Raw genomic sequence first — 17176 nt, forward strand, 5'->3', positions numbered from 1 at the left:
GCACGTTCTCATACCTAACAACCCACCTAAAGTAATCAACTTTGAATAGTCAGAAGAAGCTGCATAATCCAAACATGAAGACTTTACACAAAAGAAGAACTAATACTTACACACAGACTATTATGTATCTATTTCAGTCTTCCTAGGCATGAAGAGCCATGGATTACAGGACTGCAACAATTAAAGCAAGATTCGGGAGGATAACTATCCCAAAAAAATGCAACCTAATAATTTTAATATTACTTCTCCATGCTTTTCATCTTCAAGACATTTTACAAAACAACGCTTATTTTCACAAACCGCTTTATAATGCGATTGCAGACACTAAAGCACTTGTGCAAACCCCCAGAAGATGCCAGTAAACACTTTCCCCATCACTTCTCTCATTTACATCTGTGGACTGGGTGGACCTTAAAGAGTTTTCTGGTGTCAGACAGCGTGGGAGGAGAGTCAAGCTCCAGACTCAAATGGCTCTTGGAATGCGTAACTCCAGGGCCAGCCTGCAGCCCAGCCAGACCCAAGGTGCGGGCGCAGCGGGGACGCGAGGCACAGGGCAGCAGCGTGGGACACAGCGCAGAGGGCTGGCAGCACCTGAGCCGTGCCAGCCAGCTGCAGGGCTGGCACCACTCAGACCCAGAACGGCTCCTTTCAGACCCACAGCTAAATCACAGAATGCCAGGTTGGAAGGGACCTCAGGGATCATCTAGTCCAACCTTTTAGCCATCTATACTTCCAATGAGATGGCCCAGCATCCGTCAAGCTGAGCCTTAAAAGCATCCAGTGTAGAGAAATCCTCCGCTTCCCTGGGGAGATGATTCCAATGTTTAGCTGTTCTCATGGTGAAAACTTTTCTTCTGGAATCCCATCAGAATCCCTCCAGAAGCAACTTGCTCATTACCCCTTGTCTTTTCCATGTGACTCCTGTTAAAAAGGAAGTCTCCATGCCCTCGGTATACACCCTTTGTGTACTGGTACATGGTAATAAGTTCTCCCCTAGGCCTTCTACCCTCAAGGCTGAATAAACCTAGCTCTCTATCTTACTTCCTATGGGAGGCCCCACGGCTGCTCTTTGAGACCCACAACTGATGCTTCTGGATCCACAATTACTTCCTTCGGACCCACAGCCGCTCTTTGAGACCCACAGCTCCTCCTTTCAGCCCCATGGCTGCCCTCTTCGGACACACAGCTGCTTCCCTCAGCCCCACAGCTCCTCCTTTTGCCCCACGGCTGCTCTCTGAACCCCGAAAGCTGTTCCCTTGGGACCCACGGCTGCTCCTTTCGGCCCCATAGCTCCTCCTTTTGGACCTAGAGCCGCTCTTCGAGACCCACAGCACCTCCCTTCGGATCCCACCCCCACCCCACCCCACAGCTGCTCCCTTCAGAGCCACGGCTGCTCCTTTTGCCCCACAGCTACTCTTCAAGCCCCATAGCTCCTCCTTTTGCCCCACGGCTACTCTTCAAGCCCCATAGCTCCTCCTTTTGCCCCACGGCTACTCTGCAAGCCCCACAGCTCCTCTTTTTGCTCCCACGACTACTCTGCAAGCCCCATAGCTCCTCCCTTTTGCTCCCACGGCTACTCTGCAAGCCCCATAGCTCCTCCTTTTGCTCCCACGGCTCGTCTTTAAGCTCCATAGCTCCTCTTCGAGTCTCATAACTCCTCCTTTTGCCCCACGGCTACTCTTCTGAGCTCCATAGCTCCTTCTTTTGCCCCATGGCTGCTCTCTGAACCCCAAAAGCTGTTCCCTTGGGACCCACGGCTGCTCCTTTTGCCCCACAGCTACTCTTCAAGCCCCACAGCTCCTCCTTCTGCCCCATAGCTCCTCTTTTTGCCCCACGGCTACTCTGCAAGCCCCATAGCTCCTCCTTTTGCTCCCACGGCTCCTCTTTAAGCTCCATAGCTCCTCTTCGAGTCTCACAACTCCTCCTTTTGCCTCATGGCTACTCTTCTGAGCCCCACAGCTCCTCCTTTTACCCCACGGCTACTCTTCGAGCCCCTTAGCTCCTCCTTTTGCCCTCACAGTTGTGCTTTTGGACTCGCGGCTGCTGCGATCGGACCTCGATGCGCTCCCCGAGCCCCACAAGCGCTCCCCGAGCCCCCCCGGTTCCCCTCCGAGCCCCCGCGGTCCGTACCTGCCCGTCATGCCTGCGCTGCGAGCGGCTCCCGGGCGGCCCCGCCCCGGCCAGCCGGCGCTTTGCCTATAAAGGGAAAGGACCGGGCGGCCGGGCGGGACCAGGCGGAGCGGGAGAGCTCCGGCCGCAGGGAAATCACAGCTCGTTCTCATCCCAGCAATTGTAATTTTTTTTTTTTTTTCTTTCCTAAGTTGTCTTCCAAACGGGGTTTTTCCAGGCGCTGTGCATTCTTCGGAGATGAAAGCATCCTGTGTTCATCTGCGCTGAGCAGATGTCCCTTCTGGATCCCCTCGGTTTGGAGCCTCTCCCTGGTTCAAAGGCGAGGTCAGGCAGAGCTGGAGCCAGCTCCAAATCAACAAGAGTTTTGACTGCTGTGAAGTTCATAATAACTTCAGAAACCAACCGTGTCCTGGGCTGCATCAAAAGCAGCATGGCCAGCAGGGCGAGGGAGGGCCCCCACGGGGGCCCATCTGAGTGCAATTGCATATAATCCTTTTTTATAGAATCATAGAACCGTTTGGTTGGAAAAGACCTTTGAGTCTTTTCAAGTCCAACTGTACCTGTCCAGTATCGAACCATATCCCTGTCCACCTCATCTGCCCATCTTTTAAATACTTCCAGAGCTAGTGACTCCACCACCTCCCTGGGAGCCTCTGCCAGTGCCTGAGGCCCTTTCAGTAAAGAAATTTTTCCTGATATCCAATCTAAGCCTCTCCTGGTGCAACTTGAGGCATTTCTATTGGTTAGTTGGGAGAAGAGTCCAACACCCACCTCGCTACAACCTCCTTTCAGGGAATTGCAGACCATGATGAGGACATCAAGTCCCTCGCCTGCCTCTCGTAAGACTTGTTCTCCAGCCCCTTTCCCAGCTCCGTTCCCTTCTCTGGATGTGCTCCAGTGTCCTTCTCGTACCTGAGGGGCCCAAAACCAAATCCAGGATTCGAGGTGCAGCCTCACCAGTGCTGAGTCCAGGGGGGCGATCCCTGTCCTGCTCCTGCTGGCCACCACATGGCTGATCCAAGCCAGGATGTCACTGGCCTTCTTGGCCACCTGGGCTGCTGCCAGCTCGTGTTCAGCCGCTGTCGACCAGCACCCCAAGGTCCTTCTCTGCCAGGCAGCTTCCCAGCCACTCTTCCCCCAGCCTGGAGTGCTTCATAGAGCTGTGGTGTCCCAGGTGCAAGACCCATGATTCTTGCCCATAACTGGACTTTGTCCCGAGTGCTTAGATTTCTGTGCTCTCTGACGTGCATCAATGTACCGATGCCAAAGTGATCCACCAAGAGGGACAGGGAGCTTCTGCCCCAAAGCAATTTAAGTCTCTAGTTGCACTTTCTGAGGCAGCCTGGTATGATGTGACTCACCATTGCTACGGGTACTGTCACAAGCTTGGGACTTGTGATGGAAACTCTCTGCTCTCTGTGTTTCCTGGTGTCCAAACATCTTGATTTTCAGCCCTGCAGTGAATCATAGAACCATAGAATCATAGAATCACCAGGTTGGAAGAGACCCACTTGATCATTGAGTCCAACCATTCCCACCAATCTCTAAACCATGCCCCTCCGTACCTCATCCACCCGTACCTTAAACACCTCCAGGGAAGGCTAGTCAACCACCTCCCTGGGCAGACCGTTCCATTGCCTAATGACCCTTTCAGTGAATTTTTTTCAACCCCTGATGCCCTCGATCATGAACCTGCAGAACCACACAGGTTAGATGACTTATTTAAACCAGGGTGAAGAACCAAGTAACATGTTTTTACTCTGGTTTAAGGGTTGGGAGAGGAAAGGGTAAGGAGATAACCTCAGTAACTAACAGCCCCCCTCCCCTAACCCTCCCATCCCATTCCTCTCTTTGCCCCTTCCCTATCCCCCAGTCCCTCCCATCCCATTCCTCTCTTCCCTCCCTCACACCATTCCCATCCCATCCCTCCCCATCCCACCCCATCTTACCCCCACCTTGTCCCTCCCTTACTTCCTTCTCATCCTATCCATCTCCTCCCATAGCAACCCATCGCATCCCACCCCATCCCATCTTGCCCCTACCTCATTCCTCCCTTCCTTCCCTCCCATCGTATCCCATCCCTCCCACCCTTCTCGTTCTGCTCCCATCCCTCTCATTCCATCTCATCGCATCTCACCCCATCCCATCCCTATCCCAACCCATCCTTCCCTATCCTCTTCCATCCCTCGTTATCCCTCCCCATCCCATCCCCATCCCTCCCTATCCCTATCCCTCCCCATCCTCTTCCATCCCTTCCCATCCTCTTCCATTCCTCCTATCCCTCCCCATCCTCTTCCATCCCTCCTATCCCTCCCCATCCTATCCCCATCTCTCCCCATCCTCTTCTATCCCTCCCCATCCTCTTCTATCCCTCCTATCCCTCCCCATCCTCTTCTATCCCTCCTATCCCTCCCCATCCCATCCCTCCCTATCCCACCTCGCCCCGCAACTCATCCCTCCCTTCTCTGCCTTGCCTCCCCTTCCCGCCCCTCCCTAAGATGGCCGCCCCTCCCCTTCCCGCCTCCGCCCCTCCCCAAAATGGCCGCCCCTCCCCTTCCCGCCTCCGCCCCTCCCCAAGATGGCCGCCGGGTAGCGCGGCGCCATGGCGGACCTGGGCCGGCAGCTGCACGAGTACCTGTCACGGTCCAAGGCCGCGGCCCCCGCTCCGCCGCCGGAGCCGCAGCCGCCGCCGGCGCCGGGGGAGGAGTCGGCGGCGGCGGCGGAGGGGCTGTGCCCGCGGTGGGGCCGCTGGGAGCGGCTGCTGGGGGCGGCGCTGTGCCTGGCGCTGGCCGCGCTGTGCCTGGCTCTGGCCGCGCTGTCGGCGCCGCTGCTGCCGCTCCGCGCGCGCCGCTTCGCGCTGCTCTGGTCGCTGGGCTCGCTCTGCGCGCTGGGCGCCGTCGCGCTGCTCGGCGGGATCCGCCGCGCCCCCGGCCCCGCCGCCCTCCTCTACCTCGGCGCCCTGGCCGCCACCCTGGCCGCCGCCCTGGGGCCGCGCAGCGCCCTCCTCGCCGCCGCCGGCGCCGCCGTGCAGCTCGCGGCCGCCGCAGCCCTCCTGCGGGACAGCCTGCCCGGCGCCGCCGCCCTGCGCCGCCTCGGGGCCCTGCTGCGGGGGGCGGCCGCGGCGCGGTGAGGGAGGGCGGCGAAGCCAGACCCTGAGAGAGGAGGGAGCTGCCCTTCGGAAGGGACAAAGGGGCAAAGCGACCCCCTCAGAGGGGAGACAGCGGCCTTTGGGAGGGGGGGAAAGGGGCCAAGCCAGACCCTGAGAGGAGGGAGCTGCCCCTCGGAAGGGACAAAGGGGCAAAGCGACCCCCTCAGAGGGGAGACACCGGCCTTTGGGAGCGGGGAAAGGGGCGAAGCGATCCCTTGGGAGAGGAGGGCGCCGCCCCCGGGAGGGGAGAAGGAGCTGCCCCTCCAAGGAGGGAAGAGGGCAGAGCGATCCCCTCAGAGGGGTGAGAGCTGCCTCTCTGCGGGGAGAAAGATCTGCCCCTGTGAGAGGAAACGGGGGCAAAGCCCTGTCCCTGTGAAGAGGGAAAGAGGGGTGAAGCGCTGCCCCTCAGAAGGAGGGAAAGGGGCAAATGGCTGCCCCTCAGAGGGGGGAGAGAGGGGTGAAGTGCTGCCCCTGGGAGCAGCTGCTGCCTATGTCAGGGAGCCCCGTGGTCAAGCGTGGCCAGCTGGAGCGAGCCCCTAGCGAAGCGCTGCGGGTGTGATTCACCTCTGTAAGACATGCAGCCAGTGGGAGCGAGCCCCGCGTCACCTCCCATGTGAAGCTTTACCTGTGGGAAGGAGCTGCACGTCACCTCCCGTGGTTTCGAGCCCCACAGGCCGTCAGGACTCAGATAAGGACTAAGGAGGACCTGCAGAACAAGAAGACAGCTCTCAGCGACCAGGATGAAGAGGGCACCTTCGCACGCCACTTCCTCCCGTTACCTCCACGTTCTTGCTGTGTTTTCATCGCCCTTTTGTGACCAGAGAACGGCCCTGGTGACTTTGAACTCGTCCTGCTGCGTTCGGGTGCTGCGGTGTGGGTGCCGGCCTGCCCAGCCACCCCCAGCATAGGTTTTGCCTTATTGCGAAGTCGGCTCGGCAGCGCTGGTCCAGATTCTCTCTGTGGCAGCATCCCACGTCCTTGCCTCCAGTATGGGAGCACGCGGCTGTGCAGCCTGCTTCGAAATGTGAGTGAGACAACGGAGCCGATGAAATGTAATTCTTGACTTGCCCGTTGGGTGAAAGTCTTACAGCTGTAGGGCTGGCTGGCGTTGGAACATGGAGTAGATCCAGCGAAACCCTACCAAGTGTGGGGGTGAACATTCAAAACCAGTTAACTGCTGTTAACTGGGGTTTGTGGTGACCACTCCCTGCTGAATCCGTTCTTCTGTCGCTGTGTGCTGCAGTCATCAACCACCTCGAACCAGCGGAGAACATGAGTAACGTGCCCACTGAACTGCTTTTCTCTCTAAAAAACGTCTGTAAAGTACCATCCAGTAAGTGCAGCAAACGTCCCTGGGTCCGTGGGTCACAAGGGCTGCCTCTGATTGTAAGGGGAGTCTCGCATGACGACAGGGCACAAGGTGCTAGTCTTGCACCTTGCCTCTGCAGGTACTGCTGCCTTACAGCTGCTGTAAGATGGCACGTACTTGGGCTCTAAAACGATAGCTTCAGCTCCTAGAACTTGATTTTTGTACATGTACGTATTTTTTACTCTCCCAACACGGGTGGGGATTGCTTACTTGTCACAGCGTGACCTTCAAAACTAAGATTTGCTAGTAATTGGAGCCTGTTTCCGCTCGCACAGCTCCCTTGCAATGCAGAAACCAAGCAGACTTGGGAAGGTGCTGAATTTGGGCTGCCAGTCCCTGCTGAGAGCTCGGTGCTTCGCTCGGGGCTGTGCACGCTGCTGCAGCTGACACAGGCCTGCTCAGCACCCAAGGGAAGATCTCACCAAGCGTATGAGTTTCATATACAAAATAAAGCCAAACGCTGCATTATTTAACTACTCTATTAGGGTTTAGCATATACGCCTAATTCTTTCTCTGAATTAAACTGAAATTGTTAACTGGGGTACTTAAATGTACATAGATTGTTTTAATAAAACTTATTTGTGTACCAGATGTCAGTATAGACGTTCCACTATGGTCAAATTTTTTTTCCCCCTTCAAAATGTAGATCAGCACTATCTGAATAGCATTAAATTAATTCTCTCATTTTTACAACTTCTAAGCTATACCATAGAAAATTAATTTTATGCCTAACAGCAGTATAAAATTAAATCTTAGAGAAAATGGAGCTGTAAACTATCAGAGAGAGCCTGAGGATTCTACCTGCAGCACTGGTCAAAGAACTCAACCTGGAGAGAACAGAAGTATGTTCCCATTAAGTCATTTTATCCATTTTCGGCAACGGCGGGTCTCTGAATCCTGGACTGGGGAGCTGCTTCTGTCTCTCCTCAGATTTTGTACAAAAGCAAGCTAATACTCCAGTTTTTAGGACTTTTCATGCATATTCCATGACTGCAGAATATTTCACTTCTTAATTAGAAAAGCTGCCCCTTGATGAAGAGTGTTATTTAACAGTAAGTACCATAGCAGTTTAAGGAGTTAACCAACCATCAGAGGGAAAACAAGCAGCTCCCTCTAGTCTAGAGACAGAATGCAGGGTTTCCTGTTACTAGGTGCACTCTAACTTGTTTTGGGAGGGGACTGTGGTTTAATTAAGGATTAAAGCTCCAAATCACATATTCTAACCATTAGACAGTCACTTCCAGCCCCTTAAAAATATATAGGACTCGTTTAAAAAAATGAAAAAGGCAAGCTTTGCCGTTTGCTAACAATTTAATTGTAGGTACTTTATCACTAAAGCTTCAGGATGGGCCCTGTGTATCCCAAAAGTGGCCCAACCCCCTCTTCAGATCCAGGTAAAAAGCAATTTCCCCCCTACCTCCAAAGGAGAAACTGTCATATCAGGCGCATCCCAGCTATTTAATTCCTTAAGGATCATCCTGTCTGACAAGAGCCTCATGATAAGGATTTTATAGACCAGTGATCAGAGTTAATGACTATAATTTTCAAATGCAGTTTTACACGTTATGAATTAAAAAACAAGACGAGCCCCCCACCCCCGACTTGTGACTGACTGGAGAGAGGGAACGGCAGGGAAGCATCTGTGGTTTAGGGGGGGTCAGCAAGGCTTTAGCCAGGCTTTGGTACGTTTGATTCCATGAGAAGTCGAGCTGAAATCGCTGCTGCGTGAGGCTTTGTTATTGCACAGGCCTGGTCAGCAGCAGAGCTGCTTTGCTATATTATTAGAACATGAAATTTGTGGCCTGGCGGTGACGTTTTTCATTGTACGCTACATCTTGTGCTTTTAAGGTAGAACCTTCCTGAGAGGTGGCTTTATAACAGGTACTTACGTGACAAAAGTTTTCACTCAGGCTTTATTTAAGGAGCCTTTTGATAACCTGGGGACTGGGGATGATTAACATGAACGATTTATGGGGAAAACAGAAACTGGTGGTTGGTAAGCAGCTTTATTATGAAATGGGGGAAATGGGAATAACCCTTCTTTCTCATTTCCCTCCCCTAGTAAAACTAGGAAACAATGGCCTAAAGAAAAAGATACTTAAAAAATGTTATGACGCAAGTGCGTTTGAACGCACCAGACTGCTGAACACCCGTATCTATCTTTAAGCAATGCTGCCTCCAGCCTTTGTAAAACATAGACATCTGTATTAATCAAGCTGCTAAACTTCTCTCTTGCTCAGTTTCTATAAACAGATGCAGTTTGGAACAAAAGCGTTTGCCTGGCCCGGGGGCAGCGCAGGATGACAGTGTTTGCCATGATGTCTGTTTTGCTGGCAGCCCAGGCCGTTACTCACACCATGTCTCTACAACTTTTTCTAAATGGTGTTCCGCATTTTTCTCTTTCAGGATGGTAGACTAGCAAGCAGCGGTGATTTCCCATGTTCTGGAATTCGAATGTCAGCACCACTTGTACTCTGTAGCCAGCCGTGGCTAGAGGTGACAGTGAAAGTTCTCCATACATGATAAACCAAAAAAACTATGAATCAGCTCTCAGTATTTTAAACAGCTGAGATTTCAGGAGGTAGTTCTGTTGCTCGATCTGACACACAAGTCTGCCTAAAGACAAGCCTCTTTATAGTAATGGGTGAGTAAAGAATCACACGCTCTGTTCATTTTTTGTTAATTTTTGCGCAAATAACATTCTGTATTCATACAAAAACAAGGTAAGTTCTGACAAACTGTACATATAGAAACAAGTTTGTGTCTGGAGGTGAACTGAAATCTGTGGAGGTGCTCCATGTCTCACAACACTTAAAAAAAATTCCAGCTCTTCACAAAACAAAGTAGGTAAAAAGTGAGGGAAGCAGGGGCGGAGAGGACATAACAGAACACTAGCTACGATATTGCAGCTAGTCTCCGCTGACTGATCTAGGAAAAGACCCTTGTTAGGAACTAATGCACATTCAGTTATCCCAGTTAAGAATCCAGGTTTACGGTGTTGCAGGGTTACTTTCTTTATCCAAGTCCAGAGTAGCAGTCTATTTAAATATTGTCAAGCAAGGACTGGGGGTGACCCAGTCAAGGCCTCTTCTATCGGCCTCTTCCACCACCCCTAGATCCTCCTCTCCTTGACTGACCAGAGTTCATGTTATTTCCTCTTCCCCAGTTGCTTCCGCTCCTTCCTCCTCGAGAAGGGTTATTGCCTCCTGCAGGGCCTCCACCAAAAGCTTCGTCCCTGTGGAATCCGTCGTGATGGTCTCCATCTAAAGAACTAGACCTCCCAGATTTTGATGCCCTCTGTGATCCTGAATTTCCTCGTCCTAAAAAGGAAGCACAGTCAGTTACTGACGCGGAACTCTCAGCCAAGCCTCTTCTCTGACATACCACGTATTTGTCATGGGGTATATTTGTCATCATCCACACGCCAAATCTAGTCAAGACCTGTAATTTTATGTCTCCTCCCCCGAGATGCGATGGTTCTTACATGGATTTAGCATCTCCATTACAAAAGAGGGACAGCAGTCAAGCAGTTCCTTGGGAATTAAAGGAGACTGCGTGTGATAAAGTCAGTGATCGCTTAAATGAAGTAAGTTAGGGCAGCGATCATCACCGTGTCCCCCAAACTGCCAGGCAGACCTGACTCTTGCGCTTTAACACCGTCTGTGGCTTGCTCGGTATTTTTATTGCAAAATACTTTTTTTCCTGAATGACAACATTGCACTGATAGATCCATGGAGGTTGGTGGTGAAGATACAAGTAACAACACTGACTGGTTCCACTTTTTGCTAGAAATAATGGAAAATGGTCTGTTTTACTACTAACTGGGAACATAAACGACATAAGCTCTTACTGCCAGGAACAGGATTTTCTACTTCTCGCAGATCTTTTTAGTACCGATACGTAAATTAACATTAAAAAAGCCAAAGCCATTAGTTTCAAAAATACAGCTTGTTACTTTAAGCAATTAATAGTAACAGTGCTATATGGACATGTGCTGCAGCTAAATGAAGATACTTTTCCTCCACTTCAGCACTAGTGAATTTTTTGTTGACTCTACTTGCTTCTGTGTAAAACAGAGACCAAACTGTTTCACAGAGTTTATAATTCATGAAGTTTTAATCTTCAAATAACTTTACCAATAAAACTGAAGGTGTGACAGCCAAGTGAAGCCTGGTAGCTACCAACCGTTTTGACTTCAAGTAAGGAATCTGAGAGAGTTATCACAAATTGTTATTGAAGCTGGAAGAGGAATCCTGACAGATTTGATAATATGCTGGCTAAATGAGAAACGCGACATGCAGTTCTGAAAGGAAAAATGATACAGGAGAAGTTCACCAGCAGAGTTTTACGAGGACTGCCATACAGTCGAAACTAAATGAGCTTCAGGTCAACAACAGAAGTGGAACCAAATCCAGAGGCATCAAAGGTGGAGTTCTAACAACACAAAAAAAATCAACTACAGGCTGGTAGTTCAATATTTGGAAGCAACGAGAAGGGTCTTTGTCACTGATCACTACCTAATGAGGACATTAAAAAAAAGACAACGGTGATCCTGAGATTTATAAGAAGAAAAAGGATCAAGAACTGGTGCAAGGCTAAGAGGATGGTGGTGGAAATGGCACATACAGTAAGAGGCTTGGAGCCAGCTAAAAGCTCTAAAAGAATGTATTTTGTGGGTTACAGTTGCTGTGTGGCTGTTTAGGAGTCAGTTAAAGAGCGAACCACAACATCAGGAGCTACTGGGTAAGAGTGGAGAAAACGGAACACAACCAAGGGAACTGCAGAAATGGGCGGTTAAACCACATCTTAAATAGTGTGCGCGGTTCCTAATTATCCTGTTTAATTTACAAAAGGATACATTAAAACTGATAATAGTAGCTACGGGTAACAAGGATGGTAAAAGATACAGGACAGCTTCCCAGAGAGAACAACTGAATGGGTCAGAGCTGACTTGGGTTAGAGCTAGTTCAGGTGGGAAATAGTAGAGTTCAGTGGAATCAGAGGCAGCGCGCAGAAATAACGGGGATCAACTTCCCAATCAAAACATGAGACACCATCAAATGAAACTGGTGAATGACAGGCTGAAAACAAAAGAGCAATTTCATTTTCTTTTAAAGCATAATCTAATGCAGTTAAGTTTTTGAGTTGTGTCCATGGATGCTACGAATGTCAGAAGTTTAATTGCTTTAAGAATCATATAGAGAAAACCACAAAAGGTAACCGTCAGAAGCCCTTAAATATAAAAATAATATTTACTTAAGTCACTCAACTACATATTTTCATAGGTTTAAGGAGCATTTCAGGGGCCTAACAGGCCCTGTCCTGTCCTTCCTGCAGTACCGCTACCAGCTGTTGTTGAAAACAAGACACTGAGCCTTAGGGACTTCGGGTCTGATCATGGGCGGCCGTGCTTACATTCTCACAAGTAGAGAACTCATAAGGAAAGACTTAAAGAGAAGACAGAGTTCATTAAATCCAATAGAGTGAAGGTTGAGACAGGAAAGATATTTGAGTTAAAAGACGTTAGCACAAGAATGGATATTAAAAAATGAGAAATAATTACTCTGAAAATTAGGAAAGAAAAAGCTCCTAACATGAGTTTTCCAGCTGGACTAACAGGGAGCCAAAACCCAGCCGCTTTTAAACAGGACAATAAAGATGACTGTTATATGATGCCAGAGAGATTATCCCAGAAAATCCCTCTGCTCTTATGTTCCTGCAAGATAAGTCTTCAGCTTCACAGCTGCTAAGATCCAGTTCAGATTTACCAGTTCAGCTTCATCCCTTCTGAAGAGATGAAGAATTCTGGATAAGCTCGCTGATAGAAAACGTGCAGCATTAGATGTTTTCAGTAGAAAGGGCTTTTTACCTTTGCTTCTCTCCTCTGGAGGTCCACCTGGAGCGTCCATTTCTCTGTGGTCGGAGGTCCCTGGTCCATCATGCCAGGGACGTTTACGTGGTGGCAGCGAGGCCATGTCCATGCCCTGGAGTGAAGAACGTTCCCTGTTAGCTGGGGAATGCCTGTCATGAGGATGATCCGGACGAGGACCTGAGCATGAAGAAAGAGAACAGGATCATAAGTACCATCCATCTGGTTGTTATTCCTCATTTTTAAAGGGTGTCACATATGTTCAGTCACTTTCCACACTATTTGGTACACGATTTTAAGTTAAAATTACACAAAGCTTCCCCTGCATCCCAAGAGGCAAACAAGCAAACATTGGATGAACAAATTTTAAGAAAGCTAAATGTAAAACAGGTTTAAAAGATGATGGGGAAGAAAGAAGCAAGAGATGTAAAGTGTTCTTGTCATAAAATACTTGTATGTATTTTAGAGACAATCACATCTTCATCGTTATTGATCCACATGTCATTTGTGCTCATTTCACGTCTGACATTCTAAAACTTGGTTCTTCCCCCAACAGAGTTTCCATTAGTAGCACAAATGCAAACACCAGCTCGCTGTTAGCTGAAAACATTGGGTTTGCAAACAACAGAGAAGATGCCCTCTAAGAGAAAGGTTCCTGCTGGCATTAGACATCTCAACAAAACCCCACAAGACACGCTTCAGCCATCCACGGGGGACAACAACAGCTCTGCGCTGTGTACAAGTTCAACTTAAAAATCAAGACTTCGAGGTGACAGTCATTTTCTGTTCAGCAAGACAGCTTCGTTTAGAGCCAGTTAAGTTTTGTATAGTTATTTTTTCCTAAATTTGGAAGTCTAAAGAACTAAGTTCTGCTTTTCTCATGGTAAAAGACTGCTAAAGAGCATACTAGGTACAGGAAAAATAGATGTTTTTTAATTATTTTTTATTCAGTAAGTGGTTATATTGTAGAACTCTCCAAATTTTTTACCTGGTTCTCTGTTTCCATCCCAGGATTCTGGTTTCCGCCCTCCCTCAAAGCGTGGCAATTCATCTGGGGTAGGAAGTAAACCCTTCCGGCCTCCTAGGCAGCAAGAGATGCAGGGACAGCAGTGAGAAGAGACATCATATTCAGAAAAATGCTGGCATTTGACCAAGGAATGTCTTTGCCTCCTTATCCTTGTATTTCAGTGGAAGGAGGTTCCCCCTCACCTCTAGGAGCACCACGACCTCGCGTCCGAACACCATGGTCCCTTCCTCTTGAGTTTTCATCTGAAGAGTCGAAAGCATCATCCGGCCCAAAATCTTCAGGGCCGGGAAAGCCGTCTCTCCCCCTTGGTCCCCGTCCCTCGTGCCTCGAGGGTCCTCCTCTTCGGAAGCTACAATAAAGAACACAGTACAAATGTGGTTTTTAGGCACAAAATAGGTTAATAAACTTGAGTCAGCTTCACTTCAATAATCCACTTGTTTCTGAACTGTTCTACTTAATGCAAATACAGTTACTAGAGTAGGATTTGTAGGTGGAAAAGTGCCCATTTTCTGCCTTTGAGCACTTCCATTATTCATTTTTACACTTTCCCCTCATATTTCCTTCCCTTGATTGTGTTGATTTTTCATAAAAGAAAAATATTGTCAAATCTACTGCGTGAAATGAAAAGAGGGGGGGGAAAAACAGTCAGTGAGCGATGACAGAAATAGGCAAGGCAAGGCAAAGTATAAGTGAATCTTCTTTAACTCTGCGGGGGGCTCACTTTCCCCTTCCCTCTTAGCCCTTCCCTTGGAGCGATAGAAACAAACTGAGGAACTACAGGCAACGACAGTCATGGCTATAACAAAGCATTCCAGCATCTTGTTCCTAGCGATACAGGGTCCTTCGACTAGGAAACTCTCTTTTCTGTTTCAGTGTAAGTTTACAATTTCAGCAAATGAATCTAGGCAGCACTTGGCCCTGCAGGGGTGATGACAGCGGATTCTACAACCTGAAGAGCAGTTTATCCAACTGCAACAACGAAGAATGATTCAAACCGAACTCTGTACAAACGCTTGTACTGGCAAAACATCATCACGACACCAAAGTTGGTCGTTTCCTTCTAGTAAAGACCATGGCATCTTCAGTAATTTGGTACGACTGGGTTGTGTCTCATCTTAATGAGTACAGCTCCTCCAGCCCCACACGGGGGCCTTACAGAGATCCTCGGGGAGAAGCACAGCTCTGAAGGAACCACCAGTGCCGCTTCAGGTAAGCCTGGAGACGGCTGCACGAATACGAGGAGCCTGGGGTTTGACAGGACCAGTTTAAACGCCTGGAGTGCTTCTCAGCGCACGCAGGGCTGCTGTGCGTTACCGCAGCTCCACAAGTGCCGCGAGCCCCAGCGAGAGGCCTGGCTCGGCTGGCAGCCCGGCTCCTGTGCCAGCCCGGGCGGGACGTTAGGAGGTGCGGGCACTGCTCTGGGAGCCCTCACCGTGCCAGCTGCCCCCTTGGGCCACGGTGCTCGCTGCCCCTCGCACTGACGCCTCCCGCCTCCCCGCTCGCCAAACCGTAACCTCCGGGATATTCGGACGGTCTTGGCTTTGTGCAGCATCCCCTTTCCCAGCTCATTAACGACACGGTGCATCCTATTACAAGCAAAACTTTAGATACTTTTATTTAGAATTTTAACAACATTAACCTTTTAATTACAAATTTAAATATTTTAACAGTAGTCATAACACAATACAATATTTTTAAACTTTTACATTTGTTTTAATTAAAAACAATAGGTCTGTCTCCACCTCCCAGAAAACAAACACGATACAGAGAGGAGGCTGCTGTGCCTGTACAGGTACAACAGGGGGCGGAGGGCGTGCTGCGCATGGACAATGAACCATTTCACATTAACCTGGATGATTTGGGGAAACAAACCGAGCAGTTTCAGGTACAAATGGTTCAAATAACCACATGGCAATATCTGTTAGCCTTAAACAGCACAGTCCCCTCAATGTTTCTTAGAGGGCCTCCCAGTTTAATACTGACATGGTGCGATTCTGCTTCGCTCGTAAACGACCAAGGTTCTCAACACAAGGTCCCCCGGCTAGCGGGAACAGGGCCCTGCCTTTTGTCTCCAGGCAACACGGTTTGGGTTTGAAATCTATCACCCCTACGCCTGATGTAACCACAGCTCCTAATATCGTGTTATGTTTAGCCTTTTTCTTATCAGTCAAGCGTAAAGCCCTGCCTGGCACGGGGCGCGGTTCCTGTCTGGCTGCTCTCAGATTGCTTTCCTCGAGGCCTAGGACCTCACTGTACAGAACTAGACACTGCGCACATTAGCGAGCAGGAAGAGGCAGGTCTCTGCGGGAGAAGCATCGTGTCGATATGCACAGGTAGAGTGAAAACAGGACAGGGATGAAAAGGATGGGAAATTAGAGAAAAACACACACACACACACACTTCCCCCTCGTGCTCGATCAAACCAGTTACAATCCACATTGCAAACCAAGTCAGCTAAAGAGCGGTCGGGATTCTTAAATTCATCTCAGCGTCTGCAGTAAATGGCACCTCAATTCATCCTCACTCAAATGAAGTCATTAAGTTTGCAGCACAAAAAGCCTTTTGTAGCCCTGCGGCAATTCCTTTTAAACCAAACCGCGTACAAACACTTGTACTCTGACAAACAGACTCCTCTTGGGTCAGAAGCCACATTTACAGGTCCCAGCATTCTCAGACTCTTCCTGGAACCTTTTTAAATACCAGGATCATAGTAAAATACTTTCCAGTCCCTAAGCATTCCCGACATAACGTTTGAAAATCTCTACTGAGCTTCCAAAAGTCATGTCTGCGGGGTCTTTCAGAATTCTATGATGCAGACCATTCAGCTTGGATTCTCTCTATTTTTACTTTCTTAAAATGGCTTTAATTGTTACCTTCTTTTAGTTACTGTTCATTTCTTTTCATACTCTTCACACAAAAGGAACATCTTTACAGAGCTAGGTAGAAAATAGCTAAAAGAAGAGCTGTATAGATGCAAAGTAAAAGGAATGTGAGAAAATGATTTAAAAAGGCAACTAAAACACACAAAATTCACATTATGTGGAGAGACCACAATATATTTGTACAAGTACACGTTCTTATACACATGGAGTCGGTGGTCAGCCAGAGGCTTCGACCTCGGAGGCCCAGTTCAACTCAGTTAAACTAGCATAAATCTGAAGCAATTCCCATGATTGTTAATCTCACTGACTGAGCGCAATTCCTCCACATTTACATTGATACCTAGAAGCAAATTCATCCCTTTGTGATTTCTTTGGAAATCGTGAGCAATGGCACAGACATTGCTGTAAATTAGATTCTTTTTGAGTTCTTCGCTCGGCATTAAGAAACAAGTCAGAAAGAGAAATAAAATTCCTACAAGCAAAACCATGAGAAAATAGTCTCAACAGTCCAACAGACGCGGTAGCTCTGCCCCTCGGGTTTGATGCTGGGTCACTGCTCCTGCTCCTCAAGTCTAGCACAGCTCATCCTACAGTCTCTACAGTCACACGGTACTTTGTGACCGGAGACAAAGGCTCAAAATCCACTTCTAGCGTTCAAAAGTTTGTCACTTTAACCTTCAAGTTTCCTCAAAACGGTCTCAAATCTTCATCCTGTGCCACTGGGTCTTCTCTACAAATTTCCTCCCTTCTC

General features: G+C 49.0%; 3 protein-coding genes across 5 annotated transcripts in view; 1 reads left to right on the top strand and 2 right to left on the bottom strand.

Moving 5' to 3' along the window:
- Window positions 1-3584, bottom strand: part of LIMS2 (LIM zinc finger domain containing 2) — a 36690-nt gene extending 33106 nt beyond the window's left edge. The window contains exon 1 of one of the 2 annotated variants that reach the window (XM_069864994.1): window positions 3492-3584. Coding sequence is in view for 1 of the 2 variants with exons in the window: in XM_069864992.1 (XP_069721093.1) it covers window positions 2131-2141 (11 nt within the window). In the remaining variant the exon portion in view is untranslated. Of the gene's footprint in view, window positions 1-2130; window positions 2223-3491 lie in introns of those variants that run through there. The other variant, XM_069864992.1, reaches the window with a different exon arrangement.
- A 1117-nt stretch (window positions 3585-4701) lies between these two features.
- On the top strand, window positions 4702-13972 carry SFT2D3 (SFT2 domain containing 3). 2 transcript variants are annotated; one of them, XM_069865000.1, is made up of 3 exons: window positions 4702-6611; window positions 9054-9291; window positions 13073-13972. In XM_069865000.1, the coding sequence occupies exon 1, from the start codon at window positions 4733-4735 to the stop codon at window positions 5258-5260; it is 528 nt and encodes a 175-aa protein (XP_069721101.1). In that variant the 5' UTR covers window positions 4702-4732; the 3' UTR covers window positions 5261-6611; window positions 9054-9291; window positions 13073-13972. The 2 variants fall into 2 exon arrangements, with proteins under 2 accessions (XP_069721101.1, XP_069721100.1); XM_069864999.1 differs by lacking the exon at window positions 13073-13972 and adding an exon at window positions 7404-7489 and having other exon boundaries at window positions 9054-9095.
- The window catches only part of WDR33 (WD repeat domain 33), a 71415-nt gene continuing 63521 nt past the window's right edge, over window positions 9283-17176 (bottom strand). The window contains exons 20-23 of the mRNA XM_069865001.1: window positions 13726-13892; window positions 13505-13597; window positions 12517-12696; window positions 9283-9967 (exon numbers count right to left, since the gene is read on the bottom strand). Coding sequence (XP_069721102.1) covers window positions 9738-9967; window positions 12517-12696; window positions 13505-13597; window positions 13726-13892 — 670 coding nt within the window. The 3' untranslated portion in view covers window positions 9283-9737. The remainder of the gene's footprint in view (window positions 9968-12516; window positions 12697-13504; window positions 13598-13725; window positions 13893-17176) is intronic.

This window comes from Phaenicophaeus curvirostris, chromosome 10, assembly GCF_032191515.1.
Source record: "Phaenicophaeus curvirostris isolate KB17595 chromosome 10, BPBGC_Pcur_1.0, whole genome shotgun sequence".
In the NCBI taxonomy this organism is placed as follows: Eukaryota; Metazoa; Chordata; class Aves; order Cuculiformes; family Cuculidae; genus Phaenicophaeus; species Phaenicophaeus curvirostris.